The following is a 21,220-nucleotide window of genomic DNA, read 5'->3' as shown; positions in this document are numbered from 1 at the left end:
TATTTGCTGTGCATTCAGGCGTTTTACAAATAAACTTGTATATTATGAAGCTGAGTCAGAAAGACCATGTTATCAAAATCGTTTTTTCGACAGTTGTGCGGCTTCTAGATTAAGTTTTCTATCTATTTTCACTGGACCTTATTGACCTTTAAACAACTTAAAGCAATCTCTACATGGAACTAATTTCTGGGGAGCACATTTCTTTCAAATTTATTATTTTCATAATCGAGCTCAATACCCAAAATAATGGCAAGGCCATGTTACGCTTAAACTTCCATATATTATGCTATTGAATTATACTGAATACCGCCAAAATGTAATGCATTCAGGCGTTTTACACACAAAACTGCAACGTCATTTGTACATTATGAAGCTGGGTCAGAAAGACCCCGTTATCAAGATCGTTTTTTCGATAGTTCTTCGGCTTCTAGGTTAGGTTTTCTATATGACAACCTGAGAAATATGCCTGATTGCTCCTCAACCAGATGACTTTTGTCAATATTAGTATGGAAAGTTCTTCATATCATAGCCTTGCCATAACATTTTTCTGTTATGCGGCAGAATCGGTGCCTAAATCTCTTTAATTTTTGAAAACAATATAGAACAAGACTTATACACCGTGGAAAATGATGACAGCTCAAGAAAAGCTTCAATAAACTATACTGCAAATAACGTAATCGTGCCAATTAAGTAATTTAAAACAAAATTCTTATCTATGAAATATACTTGAGGCAAATTTGGACGTATGGCACATCGTATGCAAAGCCAATAAATAAATAAATTTGTGAAAAAATCAAATCAAAATACTCAAGCAAATACTAGAGGCCCCAGATATATTGGGATTTACCATTCTAATTTACCAGGAACAAAGATTTCCGATCAAAAAAGACAAGAAAATCACGCAAATCGAAGCACCCAGAAGCTGCAATTGTAACTACGTGATATAAGCAATTAAAGTTACTACAACTCATAATACTGATAGGATACAAATTTACGATAGAATAAAAATTACTTATAAATTATAAGTAACAATAGTCACTTATAGTTTATAAGTAAATAATTAAATCTGTTTTTCTTTTCATATGCCTTCCTAAGCAGATAGTATTTCATAAAAATAATAACTAGTGGGGTGGGTAGCATCGTGCCTTAAGGCAAATTGCTGGAACTTCCCGTACCGTAACGAAATGTTCGAGGAATACTGAATGTTTTCAAATAGATATTATAAATATTGTAACATTGTCTAATATTTATAAGAATTGTATAAACTGAATTGCAGAGTTGAAATTATTTGTAAAGTATATTAGAACTATAGTCAGAATTAAAAATAAAATCTGAAATATTTTCGATATACAAAAAAAAAAAAAAAAAAAAAAAAAAAAAAAAAAAAAAAAAAAAATGGAGCAAAATTTTTTTTTCCAAAATCAATTATTTTGTTAAGACAAGCAGAAAGTTCTTTGAATCATTTAAATCGGACGCTTAGTTCTCTCAAAAACTGCCATTTTTCACATATTTAGCTCCGTATCTTCAAAATGGCTGGGTCTGCCTTTGCCAAAAACTAATAAACACTTCTCCCAATCAATAGGAATCGAATGTTTTTTGAACCATTCAAATCGGTTGATCCGTGCGCCCTAAAACGTGACTGGAAATTTGTATCCACACATACATACACACACACACACACATACACACACACACACACACACACATCCATTTTTTCTGAGGTATGCCAAAATGTTCAGAAACCTTCAAAACGTCGAGAAATGTAAAAATTTTCAATTCCGATTTTCGGCCCATTACAATAACTTACCCTACGGGAAGTTAATAAAATCTGAATTATTTTCGATATACAAAAAATTAAAAAAAAAAAATTGAAACAAAATTTTTTTTTCCAAAATCAATTATTTTGTTGAGACAAGCATAAAGTTCTTTGAATCATTCAAATCGGACGCTTAGTTCTCTCAAAACCTGCCATTTTTTACATATTTAGCTCCGTATCTTCGAAGTGGCTGGGCCTGCCTTTGCCAAAAACTGATAAACACTTCTCCCAATCATTACGAATTGAATGTTTTTTAGATCATTCAAATCGGATACTCCGTTCTCTCAAAAAGTCTATTTCTATTTTCTGCACTCTTTGCTCCGTATCCTCGAAACGGCTGGATCTGCCTCTGCCAAAAACTAATCAGCTCTTTTCCCAATCGATAGGAATCGAATGTTTTTTGAACAATTCAAATCGGTTGATCCGTGCGCCCGAAAACGTGACTGGAAATTTGTATCCATACATACATACACACACACACCCACACATCCATTTTTTCTGAGGTATGCCAAAATGTTCAGAAACCTTCAAAACGTCGAGAAATGTAAAAATTTTCATTTCCGATTTTCGGCCCATTACAATAACTTACCCTACGAGAAGCTTTTTCCAATTTAATTTAAATTGTGATACAAACACAATTTGTGGATACATTTTTTCGTAAGGCAGTGACTACAAATAGAGTGCACATCAAGAATAAAAATGATGTACGATTGATACTAACAATAAGTTGAATACCTTCATAAAAATAAATGTACCAAACTTTTAACTTTTCACGAGATCAGCTTTAGAAATAAATGAAATATCTAAAATAATAATCTTTCTTCCTCGAGAAAGGGTTAAAAAACCTGATTGAAGGACCTTAGAAAATGAAAATGTATTTTAGTTCGCAGTAAGTAAGTTTTTTCTGGTAAACATTAATCTACATACATCGTCGAGTAAAGCTTTTAAAGTATTTGCTATTAGTTGTAGAGATTGCGTTGTTTTTTTATTTAAATTCGGATTCAGTAAAGATAGACAAAAAATTTTAAAACTCAGATGTAGAACAAACCCCAAATTATTAAAACGTGAACCATTTTAAGAATCAAACTAAATCCAATATTTCTATGGAATTTAAAATCCATTTTTACATGCACAATATACAATAATTATTGAACCAATTCGGACATACGGCATTCAACTATGAAAAGCTTCACAAATTCAAAATTCCAGCTTCGAAGTCAAACGTCATAAAAGCTCAAAGATATCAAAATCAATTATTAAAAGAAAATTTAAATGCCCCAAGTTATGTTCCAAACTGGTTGACTCATGAAAAAGCCGATATCAACAAAGTAAACGAAACGTCACAAAGATCACCTAAACTTACTTCTCAAAGAATTCCCCCAGAACACTACTAGGGCCATATGATCATTCTACATTATGCTCGGTCTATCGCAGACAGATAATGCTGAGAATTTAATGCACATTCTTATTCCTGAAATCTTATTTGTGCTCTTAAAATAGTTGCAATAATTATAGTTAGTTATAGAATCTAGTACCTTAGTACAATCAATTATGCATTCAATGGAAAGATATCACAATTTGTGTGGAAGCTATTAACCGGAACTAGTTACCAAATTTGCTTGAAAGGAAAATAGGGGGTTCTAAAAAACTAAATTGTATTACTACCAGCAGCAATCCAAAGAAAATTCCTTTAACATTCATTGGTATGGTGTGTCCCCAAAAATTTCACATGTCTGTCCCAACAAATTTCTCATAACTAAAACGAAATCGGACTAATAAGCCGCATTTCTCTCGAGAGCCAGTTCATTCAATCGATTTCGCTTTCCATCGTCCGTCCTGAGGCACCTATATTACATTACACTGTATAATCGTCGGTAAATTATGAAAGGCGGCAATTTATAATTGATATATGTATGAAATTGCGTCTTGTTTTCTACACACTCGGATCGCGTGACGGACAACCATTTTATAATAATAACGCACGATATAAAAGGTAACACAAGGGGCTAGGACACATCATAAATAAGGAACTTCAACAATGTGATACGAGGTGTCCAAATTCATTAAACGTAATCATTCTCATATTCACACTTATGGGCTAATTCTAGGATAACGTATCAATGATTTGTTACTGGTCTCCTATGGTAACATAGCACGTATCAAATAAGATTTTGGAGGTTAGCTAATCTTGATGCATTTAGCTTATTTCAATAATGGACCGATTCTGCCACACAAGAGACAAATGTTATGGCAAAGCCATGTTGCGCTTTAACTTCCATACATTATGCTACTGAATCATACTGAATACTGCCAAAATGTCATGTATTTGCTGTGAATTCCGGCGTTTTGCACATAAGCTGCAACGCCACTCGTATGTTATGAAGCTGGGTCAGAAAGACCCTGTTCTCTAACATCGTTTTTTTGACACTTGTGCGCTTTCCAGGTTAGGTTTTCTATCTGACAACCTGAGAAAATCGCCTGACTGCACAGCAACCACATAGCTTTTGTCAATATTTAGTATGGTAAGTTCTTCATAACATAGCCTTGCCATAACAGTGGTCTGTTGTGGGGCAGAATCGGTTCATTATTGACAAATTTTTAACGAAAAAGTTTGAATCAAGATCCGAGAATAGGCTCTAAACGATTAGTCCTGTGGCGACCTAATCACCAGAAACACCTCCATCAAAAATCTTCAGATATTTTTGGAACATAAATTAAATTATTAAATTAAAAATACATCATATAAAATAAAGAAAACAGCTAAAAGAATAGATCAATATATTAGTTATAAGGACAAACCCAATCATTAGAAACCTTACCATCAAATACCTTAACACTTTCTTGACCGGTCAAGAGTTAATTCTTGTAGGGCCAAATGTTGCTGACCAAAACTGCATATATTTGTAGAATCTGGTACCATTACATGTAGGTGATTATTATACTGCTTATTATACGAAAAAGAAATATTGAAAGTTGAATGATGAATCAAATTTATTAATGTTTATTTTTATTGTTCTACTTCCACATCCAATTACGAATTTGATGAGGAAGATGACATGGGCTAAAGTTTCACTAAATTTGCCTGTCAAGAAAGTGTTAAGATACTTTTGGAACAAAAATTAAATTAGATATATGATAAGAAAAACAGCTGGAAGGTTAAGGTTTGGTCATAATATTGGATATTAGGACGTAACTTAAAACTATCACTAAACAACAGGGTTCTCATCTACAAAGCTTCCATAAAACCTATTTGGACCTATGGGGTTGAACTGTGGGAATGTTCCAGTAAATCACGAAGCAAATTCAAAACCAGTCCTAAATTTTAAATTTCATCATTGATCTCAACCTTAAAACAGCCCAAGAAGTAATTAGCAAAAAAGTACATCTCGATTTGTCCTGCTTCCTAATCATGTAAATACAAACATACTATCCTTGCTGTCAAATTCTCATGACAAAAGACTCTAGAAAAAACAACCAGTAGACCTTCTTTAAGGAATTAGGGAATATTTATTGGAGGGTCAATTGCAATGCCCATCTTTATACTTTTTGTCACAAAATAGAAAGCCATCCTAACTCACTCGTTGCTCCGCTGCTTTTTGCACCAGAATTTAGTAGATTTAAAAAATTATTGCCAAATAACTTTATCCAATAATTACATCTAACAGTAATTACCCACTGGGGCAACTACTATCTATTTTTATATGTAAATAATGTATATCAAAATGATTTATAGAATTTATTTATGTTGTGATACTACTTAAGTTCCACAATCAGCCAAACAGCCATAGAACAACAAACTGTTCTAATTGCAGTTCAACTACATGAAACCATCAGAAACAAGTAAAGCATTTTGTGTATTGACCAAAAACTTCAATCACCTAATGTCAATTAATAGATAGTGATGATCCCTTACAAATGTCTCGATTTCGATTATACGGTCGTCGCCTCCTGTATTAAAACGGTATCAAATTGCATCGCAGAGCAAAAGAGATACAAATCTTAATGTGCAAAAGCCGAGCATATGTGCATCGAAGATAATAAAATCGCTTTAATCTAAATGGTGCTACTGGCTCACATCAGGCATAATTCCAGGAATTATTGTGGAGAAAATGTATGAATTAGACGACATTTGATTTTATGCAGATATTAAAGAACACAGAAACTTGCTTCCGGTATTTTTTGCGTTAAAAGATATTTTCAAACGCTATTTATTATTTCCATCGTCTGCCATAGGCAATTGTGTTTAAATTTGTACATATTTTAATTGCAATTTAGAAGATCCAGAAGCAGAAATTTCATATAACCGCCAGATTCTCTTGTATCAGTAACAAAGCTAAAATTCACTTCTTATGGAAGTCAAATGTCGGCACCAACTTCAAAATTTGGAAATGAAGTTAATTTGGAAAACTTTGAAAAGTAGTGCGGAGAAGTAAAAGGATAAATAAAGTAATCTGGTAGAGTCACAAATAATGGGAAATAACTCTCCTGGAAGCTATTATGGAACCAAAAGAGACTATTAATACGTGGTGTAAGAGCAAATTTTTTGAAAAATGCCATTCATAAAAAATAGAAAAATTGAAATATATGTTATGAAGAAGATTGCACAAGACACCTATAATCACTTCCAAAGAAATTTGAATTGTTTCTATAATTAACATTCCGAAGGAGAAGTTTGTTTTCATAAAAAAATCCGATTTGCTAATGTTATGGTGTCTCGACGTTTCAAGCCATTCTGAATCTAATGAGACCAAATTTGGAAAAAGTATGTCTGTGTGTGTGTGAGAGTGTGTGAACAGATTTTTTAAAATTTAAATCAAGTATATCAAAAAATCTCATTTAAATAGTTCACATCGAATCAATATTTCAGCATATAAGTGACCAACAAATTTAAATTTATTAAATGATTTAAATTAGTAAAAAGTTAATAAATTAACAAGTAAATTAAAATAATGAATAACAATTGAATAAATTATGTTGCAGAAGCACATTTATTAGTAATTTATATTTAATCAAAATGCTCTAATGAATTTGAGAAATGGTGATACATTTTATCATCTTTCAGACCAAATTTCTGAAAGCAGTCAAAAAAAATTGTATAGAACACGCACACACACACGCACAAACACACACACACACATACATCCATTTTTTTCTAAGGTATGCCAAAATGTTCAGAAACCTTTAAAACGTAAAGATATATAAAAGTTTTCATTTTCGATTTTTTTGCGATAACTATAGCAAAAATATAGCACATTATTTTAAAAATATTTTAATAATTGATATTAATTAATTAAGATTTATATGTTAGTGTATATTTCTAGATTCATTTATATCAAATTATATTTTAGATAAATTTAGATAAACACATAAACTACTAAAAAAATAGATAAATAGGTAAAAAATTGACATTGATGTTAGAATATAATCCATTTATTAAATATAATTAGAAATTTGATATTTGGATTTTTTGATATCCCATATCACGAACAGTAAAGTTTAAGGCGATGAAATCGATTTTATCATCGAAACCAATAATCAAATTTTGCCCCAGTATAACTTTCACTCAGCAAAAAATGTACCGTGGCCAATAATTATTTTTTCTCGATATTGATATGATCGTAATTTATGGTTGCGAATAAACTTTTGCCATAAGCTATCTGATCCTCAGCTTATTTTTTATCATTACAAAAAGTTGAAGACTTAATTTAAAATCGTCAGCATAAAATGTTATATTTAAATATCACATTAGACTATAATATCTTTAGTAAAAGCTACATTTTATCTTAAAGCCAGTATTTTTTCTGTATGTAGATGGTTATAATTTGCTTATGAAACTGTATTATATTGACAATAGCAGGTGACAATTAAAAACTAATGCAATTTATAAAGCAAATTCATAGCATATTTTCCTAATGTTGAATCATATATAAAAAAAATGACGACAATATAATAAAATAATAAAAAATAGTGCTAAGTAAGGGAAAACGTTCTTGCCGAATGCCCTGAGTAATCCAGTTCGAGTCAATATATTTTTTATCATAAATTTAAGATTATTGTTAAAAATATCAATGAATGAATTATAAAGAATATTAAAAAGTTGACCAAGATAAAGAACATAAATTTTAAAAACTTAATCAAACTTATCCCTAACTATATTTTAGTAACAAATTCCGTGCTTAAAAATAACTATTTCAATATTTAGTATGTTTGCAACAAATTTTTCATAGTTAATCTAAAAACTGCAACATTTTTGCAACATTAATATTATTTATGAACGTTTGTGCAAGTTTCTCAAAAATCAATACATTTCGGCTGAAGTAGCCTTCATTCAGAACTTAAATATAAACTAAGTTCAAACCAAGTAATGTAAGAAATAGTTCTTCATTGTTATCAATAAAATACCTCTAATCCATAATCTATGATATGTGCTAAGACTTAATATCTTAAAACAAAAATAAAATAATTTATTTTATTAATGATTGATGATTATGAGGTAAACTCCAAATCGATTCAGAGAAAAATAGTGTGAGAAATTTCCCATTGCCATTTCACACCACAGTGCCCGAAATGGACTATTTTCAGTTTGAAACGTATTTTTGGTCTATATTTTTAAGTAAAAATTGATATCACTACAGAATGATATTAAGTTTCCAGAGCTGGGATTCGCACTCAGGACCACAGAAGGCTTAAATATTACCTTCTAGACCATATAGAGTAATATACGAAAGATTTAAAAAAAATCAGAGGATTCAATTATATATACGATATTATGATTGAGATTTTTAGAGAAATTATTCTGTCTTAACATTTGTTTTATGCCTTCTTATCATGTTTAAACAAATATAAGCGGAACTTGTTTTACCGTTTGCCAAACTATAGCCTGATTGAGCAGCACTTGGAACATAGTATTCCATTATAAACGAACACAGTATTTAATTTTTTTTAAGAGAATCATGATAATATCTATTAACTTTCTCAATCATTGAAATATGACTTTTTTGGGAAACAGTTAATCTGATCCAACTTAAATAAATACACATGTCTTCAAAGAAATCAAAGAAAATTTTTTACAAATGAATATCTAAACGGAATCCTGTCCACAGAAGGCTTAAATATTACCTTGTGGACCATATAGAGTAAAATACGAAATATTTAAAAAAGATCAGAGGATTTAATTTTATATATGATATTATAAGTAAGATTTTCCAATAAGGTCAAATTCGAATTTAAAACCAATAAAAAGATTCCGATGAACCGAGTTTAATTTCTCAGGAAAAGCAAGACTATGTTTGTCAAGCAAATGTTTAAATAATTGTGGAGTGACAAAAACAAGTAAAATTCAATTTAAAAAATTATCAATAACTAATTATAAAATACACAAAATACCTTCCCAGTATTTCCTGCAAAATTGTAAATAGCAAAATTCTAAATCTTCGCTAAATATATTTTACTACAAACAAGCGTGCTGTTTTCATTTCTCGTGGAAAGTTTTAACACGCGGAATTCACTCAAACACATTCTATGCATCGAAAATTAAAAGCTTTTTTAGTTATTTCTTATCAAAACATTTATAGACGTCCGACACTTACTAACAAATCACCTGTTTACATAAATACCTTATCAAAAAAATGCACGTGTTAAGTTAAAACATTTGAAATGGAAGTCGAGACCAGAGACGGATCGAGAAAAGAAAGTTTGAGTCAGATCAGGATATAATATCGTACTTGTTTTGAACTTGACTAGACTATTTATGTATAATGAATTAGCATATTAAAAAATATTAAAACAAATTTAAAATACCACTATCCAAGGCTAAGTCGTTATTCTCAACAAAGTGTTCTCGACCAAGTTTTCGTTAAAATAATATACTTTATTTTTAAAACCAGATGTTCGATGAGCTGTATTTGCTTTGGCAACCCAGCGGTCAACTTTATATATTAATGCCCATGAAAAATGATATTCACTTAAAATTATACTTTGGATTTATAAACTCATAATTTGATTTCATACTGCTTGATATCGAGTTAGACGAGGTCGGGAAAAACTAAATAGTTCACGTTCTTGAATATCATACCACAAAAGGTATAGAACTTCGTATTAATTTTAGTTAATTTAATAAATTATCGTTCGATAAAAAATCAATATGAATGACGTGTGTATTTATTTAAGTTGGGTCAGATCAACAATGCCCTAAAAAAGACTACATTTCAATAAAAGACATTATCATAATTCTCTTAAAAAGAAAAATTACAAAACACTGTGTTGGTTAATAATAAAATACTATTTTCCAATTGCTGCTCCAACAGGTTATAGTTTGGCTAACAGTAAAAGCAATATTCATACTGCCTGATATCAAACCGAACGAGGTCGGAATTAACAAAAGTAGCTCGTAGTTCACGTTCTTGAATATTATACCATGACAGGTATAGAACCTTCCTATTAATTTCAGTTAATTTAATAGATAATTATTTGTATATGTAAGTTTCAGTTTAAATGTGAATCAATAATATATTCGTGTTACTAAATCAATAAAATATTGACATGGGCTCGTTTTTCATAGGCCTATAATATTTACAGGCATTTGTTCGGTACATGATCTCTTCGATCCTAAGCAGATTGTAAAAAAATACAACTATGGAAAAATATATTCTATTCATATTATTAGGTTATTCGTGATTTGGACCAATTTTCGTATAGAATCAGCTTAAAATTGTAGTAATGAATTTTTCGAATAAATAAAGAATGATGTGCTTCATTTCCAATGGGCATATACTGAAACTGATTATAAATTTTCAAAACTAAATAAGAGTATAAAAAAAAATTGGCATGATTTATTCCAGAAATCGATAAATTGTTCTTGCATACATAAATTTTTCCTAAAATGGTGACACTCACAAGATGTGTTATGCAGATTTAACTTTTTTTTTGAAATGAATCAAATATTCATATTAAAATATTCAACATCATAAACAACAGCAGAAAATGTAAAATTATTTTGTAATTTGGAATAAAATATTGCGCCTTTAAAAAAAAATGCGAAAATTATATTTAAGTTCTTGTATAATATTTAAAAAATTCATGAATCATTTTTTAACAAGAACAAAGAGTGACATAAGAGATAATTATAATAGATAATAAATCCGTACTATTAGATGCATGATATAAAAATAAATAGAAATTAATTATTTAGCAATATTTCTTTAAATTCTACCTATCGTAATAATTTGTACAAATAGAGAACATCTGTGCAATATATTTACTATTTGATTTTATGGAAAATATTAATATTATCAAAGAAGAAATTTTGATAAAATAGATCGAAGTTTTAACCCTTTCCATTCGGATGCCGACGCTCTGGCGGCAAAATACGAATTAATTCTGCAATTCGCGAGTGAATACGTTTTCACTATTAAATATTCAAATCAATAAAATTTAGCTAAATATTTAATATATAAATTTTCTAGATTTTAGTGCAATTCGCCCCTGGTAAGAATTTTGATTCACTTCTTGCACATCAGCTGTAGTTAACCTGTAGCTCGCGGGCTAATTGTCTACGGCATACCATAGTAAAGTACATCCATTAACTTTAAATTTTATTAGTCATTATGGATATTAAGTGTAATTGTAAACTTATTACGTTGAAAATCGATTTAGATACGATTTTGAAGTGTTGAAACATATACATCATTTCAACCGGACAAACGTAATAACTTTATAATGAAGCTAATGAATTTGACATAGATCTACTTTAATTGTTTGAATAAATTAATTTAATTTAAATATATTAATGAGAAAAAATAAGATTTGGGTAAATAAAGTGTAATGTATGTAAGTGTATTTTAATTTATAAATAAAAACTAATACTATCTGATTTAAAAAAATCCCATTTTATAAAGGATTTATTTGGACACAATTACATTTTATAGTTTGAACCTAGCTCTTGCTGAAGTACAATTTTTTGTGTAAAAAAAAATTACTCAAAAAAAAGATGGTCAATGATTTCTTTAATTTATAAATTCATGATTCTTATAGCTATTGACGGTTTCATTGAATAATGACTAACTGCTATAAAAATATAAAAATATGTTCAAAAACACAAAAATAGCACGTCTAAATATTTTTTCTTGCCAAACCGCAACTTCAGTGCAAATATAGCTTAAAAAATAGTTAGTACGTCTATATAAAATTACACTAATGTAATGTAAAATATATAATATATAATGGGTTTGCGTTAAAACGTTTTTCTATTTTTTTCATTAGTTATTATTATTTATTATTATTAACCGAAATTATTGTACTTTTAAATAAGTAAAGAAATTTGAAAAATTATTCAGTAGTTCTTTCATAACATTAAACAAAGTAATTTGACGAACCTTGTATAATGGACATTAATTTCGAGGTATATAGTTGCAAATAAAAACTAGTGGGGTGCATGGCATCGTGCCTTAAGGCAAATTGCTGAAACTTCCCATACCGTAATAAAAAATCTTGGAACGGAACTCAGAAAAATTTACACAAAATGTGTACACATTATTAAAATCTCTATAAAATATCTGATAATTTGATGTACATATGTCCAATAAACATTTTTGACCGCCAAATGACATTTTTTTTAACTTATTTTTATTGAGAGTCCATAACCGCTGGACCTGCCTTCCCAAAAATTTAATCAGTTCTTCATCATGTCGATACAAGTACAATGTTTTTGAATTATTAAAATCGGACGCTCCGTTCTCTTAAAAATTTAGGTACCGTTCTTGGCACTTTTTGCCCCGTATTTTCGAAACGGCTAGACCTGCCTATGCAAAAAACTAATCAGCACGTGTCCTTATTAATAGGATTCGAATGTTTTTTTAATTGAAATCGTTTGAACGGTGTTTCCGAAATCGTCGTCGAAAATTTGTATCCGCACACACACACACATACACACACACATCAATTTTTTCTAAGGTATGCCAAAATGTTCAGAAACCTCTAAAACGTAAAGATACATAAAATTTTTCATTTTCGAATGTTTGCGATTACTATAACTTGTTACTTTATTAGAGCATCTATTAGCTACTTGTAAATGCAAATAAAATAAAAATAATATTGAATAGAAATATATAGAAATCAAAAATAAAATATATTGCTTATCCATATTAGATTGACAAATTATTTTAAAACATTTCAGGACATATTATCCTAAATACACAAATTCTGAATATATTTACATGACGAATTTTAGATAAAAGTCTTTTTGTGAAGAGAGGATATTACAAAATTACCATTTTTATTGTCAATAGATTTTAAGAACTAAACCGGTCAAATATTAAGACAAATAGTAATTTCATATAGAAATAATAGTAAAGAACCCTTAAAAACATTTTTTGTTTGATCACCGTACACCTGTGTTTACTTTGTTTTAAGTTTTTCAAAATTTGTTTTATTAAAAGGCTTTTGTGTAGCATTTAAGTAAATAGAAGAGTAAAGTACGAATTTAAATAGATTTTTTTTATCCAACAAAAGACTTAAAATATTTTTTCTAATATAATAAAGCTATAAGACGTTCTAAATATAATTTATCGAATAAATTAATTGGAACGTATTAATAATTTTTTTCGACCCCTTCGTAATGTTAATAATTGTCAAGAACGTGAGCTAGTACACCCTGGCCCTAAGTTCGATGGCCAACTTCGGCTATCTCGATATCAAGCAGTATGATAACAAATTTTCATTCATCACTTAAGGTTAGATCTTAACGCTGCTGGGATAACTTCGACTAAAAAATTATATTACTATCTGTATAATTAAATAATTTAATGAATTATCGAAGAAAGATACTTATAATTTCCAATGATACTAAAGTAACATTAAATACTGTGATGTATTCGAGCTTTCCAACAAATAATGTGATGAGTGAATAATATATTTATGTTTTTTTTATTTTAACATTAACTTAAGTACGTAAAGATTCATCAATAACATCAAGTGAAAATTTGAAATCATACTGCTTAATATCAAGCTGGCTGAGCTTGGAATCGAATCGCGACTATAGTTTGTCCTTGACTATTGCATCTTAACCAATTTTAATGAACTCAAAATTGCCTTTATAAACTTTTTTTTATAGCCACAGGTTTCCGTTTCGGTATTAGTTTGTAAAAGTGATAGATCACGTATAATTTTTTTTTGAAGATATGTGCATTTGTTTAAGTTAGATCATATCAACAATTCCCTGAAAAAAACACATTTCAATGATTAGGAGAATTATTAGATATTATAATAATTTTTTAAGAAAGAAGAATTGCAAGACATAAATAAAATACTATGTTCCAATTGTTGCTCAATCAGGATATGGTTTGGCAAACGGTAAAAACAAAGATTCCGCTTATATTTGTTTAAACATGATAAAACAAGAATCATTAAACCATCACATAAAAAGACATAAAACAAATGTTAAGACAGAATAATTTATTACCTTTATTTTAACGATTGATTGATCAATTCCATCACACCTTAGCAATGTTTCTGATGCTCATTTATTTTTATCGAACGGTACTTTCATTTGAACACAGATTGTTTTTTCTGTGATCGACTGTTTTGCAAATTGCAAAATGCTAATTTTGTTCCGATTCTTTCATCTTCTTTATACATTTTGTAACCTTTATATTCATTCTATCAAGTCGTGACCTTTTGAACCCGGGTTAATTTAAAAAATACCATTTTTATTAATACCGTTGCAAACGGATAGAAAGTGAGAAAAATATTCAATGTGAAACTGGGTCGCAAATTAAATTATGGTTTCAACTTTATAAAAAATAATGCAGCAAAAAACCTAAAAACAGGAAAACTAGATAAGAACTAATAAAAATAGAACTTTATATTCCCTTCTTCCTTCCTAATTAATAAGTGGTAACAAATTCAGAATACATTTCTAATTGTAATCGTTTATACAATTAGAAATGTATTCTAAATTCGTTACCACTTGTTAATTCAATTTTCACGATAAATAAAGTCGCAAATATATATATATCTATCAATATTATATTTAAGGAAATTAAATTAATTTCAAAGCAGTATCAATTTTCCCTAATCTCTTAATGGTTCCAAAGCATGCGACTGTAGCACTCAAAAGTGTATAAAAGTTGTCAATATGAACCAAATGGTTTTTAGACATGCGAAATTTTAAAAATATTATTTAAATCAGTTGTTGCACAAATTATTGGTAATTGTAGTTAGATTTATATTTAATGAAAAAATGTGATAGTTCAAGGGTAAAAAAAATGATAAAACAAGTGGTGTATGGCATGGTGCCCTCAAATTGATGGAACTTCCCGTCCCTTAATGAAATATTCGAGAAATTTTAAACGTTTTCAAATATATTATTACAAATACTGTAACTTTCATTATTTTTTCTATCTTGTTAAATCTGAGCAAATCAAATGTAAATCATAAATCAATTTATCTCCAGAAAGAACATTAACAATCGTCATTTCATTTCGAATTCAATTTCAAAGAAAATAGTTGCCTAATTTACACAAATTCGAAAAAGTGCTCACGTACAGTCTAAACGCATTTGCAAATAATTCTGTGCGACATTTTCACTTATACTGTGCTTAGCTTGGCGGCATTTTCTCATTTTTCAATAGTTTTAACAAAATTGGAAAAGTGCTCCAGAACATAAACAGTCTAAACGTACTTGGACAAACATTTATTGTACCAGAGTGGCGCTTAGACTGTGCTTAGCCCGGGTGATTTTTTGAATTTTTAATCCAAAATTACAAAAGTATTTTTCAAAAAAACATAAGAACAAATTTTTTTTCCAAAAGCAATTATTTTGTTGAAATAAGCAGAAAGTTCTTTGAATCATTTAAATCTCTCAAAAACTGCCATTTTTTGAACATTTAGCTCTGTATCTCCGAAACCGTTGAGTCTACCTTTGCCAAAAACTAATAATCACTTTTCCCCGTCATTACAAACTAAATGTACAAAGGTAGGCCCAGCGGTTTCGGGGATTTTTTTTTCAGAACATATTTGAACATTATCTACCGGTTTCTTTCGAGATTGTCGTAGAAAAAAGTAATTATCATGAATAAACTTATTAGAAAAGTATAAAAGTGTACTAAAATCTCTGATCGTTTTATAAATTCGAAAATGTAATGACTCGTATCTTATTTTGTTTTTCTACTGCGCACCAACTTCGTGCCCAAATTGTGTTGCCACATCACTCCCAATTCAGTGTTGGCGCAATCCTCTACTGCCACCTAGCCCGCAGTGACTCAAAGTTTCGGCGTACTGAATATGTAGGCCCGCGGAAGACCGGTGGTCAGATCAAGGCTAATAAATTTGCTGGTAATTCCATCAATTTCCGTTTTTAATGATCCAACCATTATACCAGTGTTTATATATTGTGATGGCAACAGAAAAATGCTATGGCAAGGCCATGTTACGCTTCAACTTCCATACATTATACTACTGAATCATACTGAATACTGCCAAAATGTCATGTATTTGCTGTGATTTCAGGCGTTTTACACATAAACTGCAACGTCACTCGTATGTTATAGAGCTAGGTCAGAGAGACCCTGTTATCTAACATCGTTTTTTCACATTTGTGCGGTTTCTAGGTTACGTTTTCCATCTGACAACCTGAGAAATACGCCTGACTCCACTCTAAGCACATGGCTTCTGTCAGTATTTTGTATGGGAAGCTCTTCATAACATGGACTTTCCATAACATTTTTCTATTATGCTTTCTAGGTTAGGTTTTCTATCTTACAACCTGAGAAATACGCCTGACTGCACTCTAACCACATGGCTTTAGTCGGTATTTTGTATGGAAAGCTCTTCATAACATGGACTTGCCATAACATTTTTCTGTTATACGGCAGAATCGGTCCTTAGTCTGCGCTTATTGCAATTTGCATTTTTTCGATCAAGGCACCATCATTTATAAACTTATTGGAAAAGTATAAAAGTGTATTAAAATGTATGATTGTTCTACAAATTGACACGTATCTTATATTGTTTTTCTACTGCCTAGACAACTCCATACTCATGGTCAACTAGTGTTGCCTTATTAATTCAGTAATTTATATGAAAATTATTTAGAAAATTTGTATCATTTTATTACAATAACATACAACTAGTATCAATATATCATTCTCCATGCCAAGTACTCACCTGAGTATTCGTCATTTTGGAATCTTCAGTTCGGATTCGTTCTCCTAAAATAAGTGTTGCCTCAAACGAACATCCGTTTCAGTGCAGAAGAGAGATAACAGGAAGCAGTGCTGTACAACAACGGACAACATGCGACATAAACGTTTACATCAGGCAACACTTGCAAGCGACTCAATGGCGGCCTTTTTGAAAAACTGAAATAACGGTTTGGGCCGCTATTAAAACAATAATAAAAACAATACAACATAATGTGAAAAAGGTTAATGAAATGATAAATATAAAATAAGAATGAAAAAACAACTAAAATTTAAAAGTAAATTGTTGAAAGTATACATATTTTTTCGCAACCAGAACTATGGGCCCATAACCTGTTGTAATGCACTTCTATGAGGCTTTGTAAGAAGACTAACCCAGTGGTTGATGTGCTTTTTTCATAGTGCTGATAAAGTAAATAATTATTTATGCAAAGATTTGTATACTTGAGAGAGTAACCTAGTATATGATATGCTTTTCTAAAAGTTCTTCTATTGAAAAAAATATTTATACCAAAATTCATCATTTGAGTGATGATTATGGATTCATCATTTATGAAAAGATTTAATGTTATTTAATAATATTCAAAAAAATTTAAAACTTATTCTCCCTCAATATCTCTTTTAGATATACTAATTTAGCAATCGATGTAATTGATTAGTATAATCACTAAGGTAATTTTTTAAAATTGTGTTTTGATTTACTTTACTGCCTTTTGCATTAATCGAAATTGATATTAAATCCTGAATTAGCATTTTCAAGTTGAAAAATGCTATAAAAATGTCTAATCAAATGCTATTTTTCAACTATCGAATAAAAAGTAGTGCTGTAATAAGATTAAATATTTTGTTCAATATTTGAAATGGTTTTTGGAAAAATAGTCGTAAATTATATTGAAAAGCCAAAAACCAATATTAATCAAACCACAAAAAATATCTTAAATTAAAATTTATAGTGTTTTAACAAAGATGAAAATGTTTGTGCATAAGACGAACATTAATGTTTGTAAATTTCTTATTAGTGCCCTATATTTTATAATCACTTCTTTATATAACAAATTTTATGCTAACATTATTTATTTATTTATTAAACATTTAAACCAGGAAAGAAGTTCAATAAAAAATGAAAAAAAAATTAGATATATTATTAGAACTATAAACAGCAAAATGTTCTTAAAGAAGAAGAAACGTTTCACAATATAAATTTATGTTGATAAATTTTAAGTGTTTAGCACATTTTAATTGCGAAATATCGATTAAACAAATTAATTGATAGATTCACTTCCACTTTTATAAAGCACTTAATAAAACACAACTAATACATATAATTAATATAACACATGCACTACATATAATGTTACCAATTTTTCCTATAATTTTTTTGCTTTCACTACATATAACTTTACCAATTTTTTCTTACAATTATTTTGCTTTCACCTTTAATACAAGTTCACATAATAATTTAAAGGTTTGTTAAAACAAAACAAGTAATAAGCATGCAACTAAAATTTCTTAATTATAATACTTTGAACTTTCTTATTATTATAATAATTAGTAATAAAAATGTTAAAATTACCAAACCATTATTCTATAATGAAATTTTAAATCATGCGATACAATATTTTAGACATTGAAGCATAATGATTACGTATTCAAAATTGATAAGATAAAACACAATTCTGCTTGTTTAAAAATGTTATACAATCAAGAAATGTATTGGAAATATATCGATATCAGAGATATCAATCAATATTGTTAGTGATAAACTACCGGGTGAACAGTATCGAGATCTCGAAAATAATTAGTTTATTGGACGATAAAAACCGAATTTTATTTGAAAATGAGATTTACTTCAGCGAAAATTGTTTCAAATTGCAGTGCTTGAAGTTGATCAAAATTCGAGAGAAAAAATGTTCTAAATTGGAAAATCATCTTAACCTGATGAAGAATGGTCTAACAAATGAAAGATCAAAATTATTCACTCAACTTTTGCCTCGAAAGGATGTCATTAGTTATCTGGACAGAAGACTTGCATGGAATCCTAACATTGGCTTCATAGTAGAAGATCCATACTATCCCTGGGCAATTAAGTCCTTTTGTATAAAGCTATACTTAGACTCATATGGTCGTAAGGAATTGAACTTTGGGGATGTGCCAGCAAGTCTAACATTGTCCTTAAGCAGAGACTACAATCAAAAAATGCTTAGAACCATTACCATGGCTTCCTGTTATGTTTCTAATTATACAATTCACAACTATTTGAAGATCAAACATCTTCTAATCCAAACTATACCTCGACATGAAGCTATACCCTTAGACCTATATCATATGATCCTCAAAGTTCTTTACCATATGACCAGATATATGGTCATATGGAATTGAACTTTGGGAATGTACCAGCAAGGCAGCAAGTTTAACATTGTCCTCATGCAGATACTACAGTACAAAATGCTCAGAACCTATATTACCAATGCTGCCTGATGTGTTTCTAACTATCTAATCAACAACTATTTGAAGACGTTTGAAGATGTTATTAAGAACAGATGCCAAAACACCTCTTAAAAATTAAAGATCATCCCAATGAATTATTAATATCCACACTCAATTCTCCAATAGTAAGGCGCCTTCAAAAAAATTGGACAACAGATACAACTTGAATTATACGGATTTAATTTTAGTTTTCTATTTGTAAATCTCTCATTGGCACTGTAGTACATGCAAACTTAAATGTGTCAATATGTCTATGTTTAAGTTTTTTTGTTGCATGTGCTATGTGTAACCAAATAGATTTTGAAGATTATTTTCTCCCTTACTATTCAATAAATATTTTTTAAAAAAAAATTAGAAAAAGTTCCATTTGTACCCCCATCGGCGTCCAAATAACATAAGTGATAAAGAAGTAATCACGAGAACCATCAATCGAAACCGATTACCGTTAATCGTCAATATTTGAAGTAAAACTTCTAATGCCTCATGCAACAAGGTCGCAATAAACATTCAACGCATTCAAACATTCAATAGGAGAAGGCATTGCAAGAATTGTTCGCAAATTATGCAAATTATTTGAAAATGTTGTGAACTGTTGGAGAACGTTGCGAATTGTTTGACAGTGTTGCAAATTGTCTGAAAATTTTCTAAATTGTTGAAAATATTGATAATTGTCTAAACTTTTTGTTCTAACTGGATGCAGTTATTGCAAGATACAGAAAAAAGAACGTCAATATAATAGAAGGTTGAAAATTTGAGTTACGCAGATGAACAATATGGGTTGTTCTAACTAAAATTAATTTCTACTCTTTCTTACATTCAACGCATTCAAACATTCAATAGGAGAAGGCATTGCAAGAATTGTTCGCAAATTATGCAAATTATTTGAAAATGTTGTGAACTGTTGGAGAACGTTGCGAATTGTTTGACAGTGTTGCAAATTGTCTGAAAATTTTCTAAATTGTTTGAAAATATTGATAATTGTCTAAACTTTTTGTTCTAACTGGATGCAGTTATTGCAAGAATACAGAAAAAATAGAACGTCAATATAATAGAAGGTTGAAAATTTGAGTTACGCAGATGAACAATATGGGTTGTTCTAACTAAAATTAATTTCTACTCTTTCTTATTTTCATTTACATATTAAATCGTCCACTCCTCCTCCGGGAAAAGACCTTACAACCTAAAAAATTATTTCCTCCTACTTCTTTATCTGACAGAAACAAATTATGTACATGAAACTATAAATATTATATTAGTGCACGTTTGCATCAGCAAAAAAATAACAAAATATCAATAATCGGAAATACGTTGCCCGCAAAACTTAGAAAGACCAACTTATTTTTTGAAGTCACCTCGTATAGATTAGAATGTTCAGCAAGCATTTTTTCGTTCAATTATATTTTTTGCCACACGTAAACGAATACACAATCATTATATTTTTTAAGGGTTGATATAGAATATAGAAAGTTCTGGGTAAAAAAGTCCAATTGGTTCAAAGCAATATTTTTTGATTAATGATAATGTTCGGTCTTTTCACGTAAAAAAAACTAGCCGAATATTCATGATGTTAGTAAGTGTGTGGATATATGTGCAAACAGTTCTTGAAAAATACATTCTAAAATTTTCGAACAACTGTTAATGTTGATAAATATAGAAGTTGTAAAAATACCAGTAAAGATTGAGTTTATACATTTTTCTTTCTCTTGTGGTAAAATGCAAA

General features: G+C 29.6%; 1 protein-coding gene across 2 annotated transcripts in view; it reads right to left on the bottom strand.

The window, feature by feature from the left end:
• Window positions 1-21,220, bottom strand: part of LOC113389108 (coronin-2B-like) — a 124,881-nt gene that overhangs the window by 17,579 nt on the left and 86,082 nt on the right. Inside the window, exon 2 of one of the 2 annotated variants that reach the window (XM_026626167.1) lies at window positions 16,979-17,172. The exons of the other annotated variant lie outside the window; for it this stretch is intronic. Coding sequence (XP_026481952.1) covers window positions 16,979-16,993 — 15 coding nt within the window. The 5' untranslated portion in view covers window positions 16,994-17,172. The remainder of the gene's footprint in view (window positions 1-16,978; window positions 17,173-21,220) is intronic. 2 annotated transcript variants of the gene reach the window in all.

This window comes from Ctenocephalides felis, unplaced genomic scaffold, assembly GCF_003426905.1.
Source record: "Ctenocephalides felis isolate EL2017-DRISC unplaced genomic scaffold, ASM342690v1 CF-g0.4_SCAFFOLD_03573, whole genome shotgun sequence".
Taxonomy (NCBI): domain Eukaryota; kingdom Metazoa; phylum Arthropoda; class Insecta; order Siphonaptera; family Pulicidae; genus Ctenocephalides; species Ctenocephalides felis.
Note: the sequence above shows the minus strand (reverse complement) of the source record. Positions and strands in the feature narration are given on the sequence as shown.